Here is a 5,267-nt window from a genome sequence, read left to right as displayed (position 1 = left end):
AAAAGAAAGGGAGAGAGTAGACTATGACGAAGGAGTGAAGACATGATAGATCCATCCATCTCTTTGCCGAAGTGGGAGGAGAAAAAAGTAGCAACGGAACTTCTCTTTGAAGACAGTTTGAATTAGAAAGGGGAATAAGAGAGAAAAGCAAAGAAAGAAGAAGGAAATCTCCCTTTCTAGCCAACAGAAGAAGATGCTTCTCATATTGGTTCTCTTTGCCCAGCAAGACAAAGAAAATTCAAGTGTATGGGCACTAGCTAGCTAGCTAGCTAGCCATGACCTCCTTTTTCTCCCTCTCCCGCCCCCCCTCGAGGTGTACAGACACCTGGAGTGAAAGACCTTTGAGCAATAGCATCTTCGCATGTATTGCATGCAAAAAGAGGAGAAGACGTTTGACTACCTCGATCGACGATTGAGCTGTCCTTGTGAGTATCTCTCTTTCCTTTCTTACTTTAGTTCCTTTGCATTAGCAGGCGCTTGAAACACTTCTCTCCTTCGTAGAGAGATAGCGAAAGGATAGAGGATGAAGTGGAAGGGGAGGAGAGAAGGGAGGAATCTCATCGAGAAGCGGAGATGTCTGCAGGGAGGGTCGGTCTCGTCGAGTTTCTTCTTTTTTCTTTCCTTCTTTCTCTGCATGCAGATGTGAATGAGGAATGAAGAAGAAAAAGACATTTTTCCGTCTGTCTCAACACCATTAAGAAGTTTAGACTTTCCGTGAATCTTTCGTCTCTTAGGATGAGACAGAGTTTCTCATTCTCTTCTTGTCTTCTCTCTTATCTTCTTCTTGTGCCTACTTCTTCCTTCTCTTCGTTCATACTCTCCTGACTCTTGTCGTCTTGCTTTGACAGAGGACAGCTTTAGAGTTCTTCCTTTCTTCCCTTCTTTCTCTCCATCTTCGTTCTTTCTCATTTCTTTACGTTACAGGTTGACTGGCTGATTGATATAGAGTCTTTTTGCTTCGTTCATTATCTTGTTTCTATTTCTCCCCGTTTCCTTGCAGTATGGTAGAGCAGTGCATGCACACCCATTTTTAGATGTGAACCTTTCTCCTTCTTCGTTCTCTTCTACTTTCTTTCGTCTCTCCCTGTCTTCATCTAAAGATCTAGACAGACGTCGGTTCAAACGCTCTAAAGTTCAAGTGTACATATGTATATCGTGGTTTGTATATGTACATAGATCTATATCTATGTATATATATATATATATATAGTTATAGAGAGAGAGAGATAGATAGATCTGCTTGTATGCTGATAGATGCCTAGTCTTTTCTTCTTCTTTCAAGAGGAGAGATCCAAATTCCTATGTGAAATATCTCTTTCTCTTTCTTCTTTTTTTTGTCTTCTGAGGAACGTGCCTAAGCGAGATAACGACGGTGTATGGACACCCAAGAGAAGAGAGAGAAAAGAAGAAGAAAGGAGAAGAAAAGAATGCATGAAGGAAAAGAGCAAGAAGAGGAAGAGGAGGATGAATGAAGAGAAAGGAGGAGAAGAACAATGGAGATAAAGACAATAAGAAAGAGAAAGAAGAAGAAAAGAATCGACGTGTCCCCTCTCTATAGGACCATGACACATAACACCCCTTCTCTACAAACTCTTCTCTAATGCAAACTTCTTCTCTCTTCGATATCTATCTATCTTTCGTCTATCTTTAATCTATCTCTCTATCTTTGGTATATTCATGAATCTATCTCTCTCAATCTACGGGATATCTTCTCTCTCTCTTTCGGTTAGGGTCACCTTATCGTTGTCTTTCTCAGTATGATGAATAGCATCGATTTTCTTCTCCTTCCTTTTCCTCTTCTTTCTTCTTCCTCTCCTTCCTTTCCTTGTTCTTCTTCTTTCGCTAAGATCTCTCTTCTTCTACTTCGACCGCCTTAGCAGATGAAACAAGAAAGAGAAAGAGAAGAAGAAGGACACATTCTCAAGATGAGAGGAAGAGAGAAAGAAGAAGAAGAAAGAAGAAGGTGTGAATTGATGGACGAAGAAATCTTAATCCAAGGCATCCACTTCACAGAAGAAGAAGAAGAGAAAGATAAGGAGATCGATCTTATTGTCCTTCAAGAGGAAGAGGAAGAAGATGGGGAAGAAGAAGACGAAGAAGAAGCGAAAAAGAAAGAAGAGGTAGAGAAGGAGAAACAGAGAGAAGAAGAACAAAGGAAGAGAGAAGAGATAGAGAAAAAGAAACAGAGAGGAGAGGAAGAAAAGAAAAAGAAAGGAGATATAGAGAATGAAGAAGAAGAGAGGACGAAAGAGAAGGAGACGAAAGAAGAACAAGAAGAAGAAAGAAAGCCTGAAGATGCCTATACACCCCTCCGTAGACATTCTAACAGCTCCGAAAATGAAGCGAGAAAAGGCAATAGAGAAGAAGAAGAAAGAGATAAGAAAGAAGAAACCTTTTCTCTCTCTTCTTCTTCCTCCTTGTCCTCTTCTTTAACTCTTCCTGTTAAAACAAGGGAAGAAGAATCTTCAAAGAAAACTCTTCCTAAAGAGGAATTTCTTACAAGAGAAGAGCTCGAGAAATTTCGCTTCGTTACGACGCCCCCTGAGACAAGCCCTCGCGTTCCACGTAGGCGTAAAGGCTTCGGCTCAGGTGTATGTACACCTCGTGAAAGCGCCAGCACAACTTCAAGAAGAAAGAGAGGAAGAAAAGAAAAACGAGGAGAGAAAGACGAGGAAGAGAAAGAAGAAGAGATAGACAAGAGAAGAGAACAGGGCTTGGATGAAGCGAGAGAATGTGAAGAGAAGAAGGGATCTAAAGCATCCGAAAGAGATAGCAAAGAAGAAGAAGAGGAGAAAGAAAAGAAAAAGAAGAAGAAGCAAGAGAAAGAGGAAGAGAAGCAGAGTGTATCTACGTCTGTACATCTATCAGAAGATAAAGAGAAAGATGAAAAGGAAAGTGGGGAGTTATTTCAGATATCTGACCGAACTCCTGTCTCAAAAGAAGATGAGAAAGAACTAAGAGATCAACACCCTCTTTCTTCTTTTTCTTCTCTTTCTTCTTCTTCTCCTCTCTCTTCTTCTTCTCCTTCTCCTCTCTTTTCTTCTCTTTCTGCTTCTTCTTCTTCTACTTCTCAGAAGCCTGTGTTTTTTCTTCCTCCGAAGAAGCAGAAGCAAAGTAGTACTACTGCATCCCCACCTACAGAGAGGGCGAGCAATAGAGGAAGAAGAAGAAGAGCACCTAGCAGGACAACGACGATGATGATAGGCGAGAAGAACGAAGATGACAAAGAGGCGCCAACTTCTTCTTCTTCTCCCTCTTCTCTCTCTAGAGGGGTTATGAGGGGAGGTGCTGGGAGTGACGTTCTGTCTTCTCCTCTTATGATAGATGAGAAGGCGAAAGAAAGAGAAGGAGAAGGAGAGATCGGGAGACTAGAAGAGAATACAGAAGGAAAGACAGTGAAGAAGAAGAAGAACAAGGAGATAAACTTTACTTCATCCTCTTCGTCAACGTTCACCTCTCCGATAACGCACGCCAGTCATCCTTCTTTCTCCCCTTCTCCCTCTCCTTTCTCTGTCTCTTCTTCTTTCTCATCTGCTGTACGTCTGAAAGACAAGAAAGAAGAAGCAGAAGGCGTCCGAGATCTGTTGGAAGAGAAAGAGAAAGTTGAAGAAGAAGGAGAAAAGAAACAAGCAGAAAGAGAAGAAGTTAGAGAAGAAAAAGAAGAAGAAAAGAAGAGGATACCGGGAGAAAGAGGAGGAGGAGAAGATGAAGACGTTGTGAAAGAGAAGAAGAGGAATCGACAAGAGATAAAGAAGAATTCTTCTTTCGATCAGCAATTACCTCAAGGTGTGACAAAATCTCACAGTTGTCCTTCTCAGGAGATATGGACTGATAAAGACTACTCCGCCAAGATTAAATCGGCCTCTCCTCCTATCCCTCTCTCTTCTTCTTCATGTTCTTCTGTTGGCGAGAGAAGCGAAGGAGAAGAAGGCTTGAAGCGCTTTATCTTTTCTGTAGAATGTAAACATAGAGGAGAAGATGAGAAGAAAGACAAGGAGAAAGAAAGAAAGACGGAAAGTGTTTTAATGGTTCACCAAGATGTAAAGAAAAATACCCGAAGAAGAGGAAGGCCGAAGCGCTCAGAAAGAGAAGAGAAAGAAGCAGAAGAAAGAAGAGACGGAGAAGGGAAAGAAGAGGAAAAGAAAGATAAAACTGCTACCACTACTACTACTGCAAGAAGAAGAACATCTTCTGTTGATAGTCGGACTCCTTCTTCTACTGTTGCTTCTCCATCTGCTTCTTCTGCTTCTTCTTCGTCCTCTTCTTCTTCTTCTTCGCAAGTAAAGAGAAGTTGCAAGGCTCCTCAGAGTCATGCCTCTATGAACAGTCGTAGTAAAGGAGGTAGCGAGCTGCAAGACGTCTTGAAGGGCATTTCTTCTTCTTCTTCCTTATCTGGATCTACGAAACAGGCTTTAAAGAATCTGGCGAAAATTATGCCTACCCCCTCTTCACTCTCTTTCCTTCATCGTCTCCTCTCTCACTCGAGATCTCCAACTCTTCAGGTAAATATACCTTTCTTTCTCTCTTTCTCACTCTTTCTTCCTTTCTTTCTCACTCTTTCTTTCTTTCGGATAGACGGAGGTGGTCTTCTGTGTTCTTCTTTACGCTCGCTCTTTAGACATGTAGAGAGATTCGCGAGAAGAAAAGAAGAGAAGAAGGTTAAAGGAGCGAGTCTCCTTCTTCTTCTTTTCTTCTGCTTTCCGGTATTCTTTCAAGAGGAACGAACGCTCTTCTCTCGGAATACAGAGGAAGATAAGGAAAGAAAATTCAATAGGTTTCTTTCCCTCTCTCTATCTCGCTATATAGTGTACATATATAGAGACTGAGTGATCTCTGTTTAATATCTAAATGATACCATAGATCTAGAGGTACACAGAGAGATAGATACTCTGACAGGACATGCGTAGCTTAGAAGATGAATAGAAAACAGGTAGACAGAGAGACTACAGATAGATAGATAGATAGAGAGATCAAAGATAGATAGACAGATTGATAGATAGATAAAGGGTAGACAGGTGAACATCTGCATTTACCTTAGTGGAGAAGGGAGTAAGGGAGATAGCAAGAGTAGGGATAGTACCTGAAGAACGAGGGGCGTCTCGTCACATGTAGAAGAGGAAGAGAGAGAGCAGGAGAATAGTAGGAGAGAAGGAGAATAGTAGGAGAGAAGGAGACTAGTAGGAGAGCAGGAGAAGAGTAGGAGAATAGTAGGAGACTAGTAAGAGAGCAGGAGAATAGGAGGAGAGAAGGAGACTAGTAGGAGAGAA

The 5,267-nt window shown here is 41.6% G+C and overlaps 1 protein-coding gene across 1 annotated transcript in view; it reads left to right on the top strand.

The window, feature by feature from the left end:
* The window catches only part of CSUI_003251 (uncharacterized protein), a gene marked incomplete at its 3' end in the record, with an annotated part of 14,767 nt that overhangs the window by 4,123 nt on the left and 5,377 nt on the right, over positions 1-5,267 (top strand). The window contains exons 3-4 of the mRNA XM_068063449.1: positions 1,347-1,374; positions 1,881-4,502. Of these exons, the coding sequence (XP_067924575.1) occupies positions 1,881-4,502 (2,622 nt within the window). The remainder of the gene's footprint in view (positions 1-1,346; positions 1,375-1,880; positions 4,503-5,267) is intronic.

Source organism: Cystoisospora suis (assembly GCF_002600585.1).
Source record: "Cystoisospora suis strain Wien I chromosome Unknown contig_1424, whole genome shotgun sequence".
Taxonomy (NCBI): domain Eukaryota; phylum Apicomplexa; class Conoidasida; order Eucoccidiorida; family Sarcocystidae; genus Cystoisospora; species Cystoisospora suis.
This window is presented reverse-complemented; position numbering and strand designations above follow the sequence as displayed.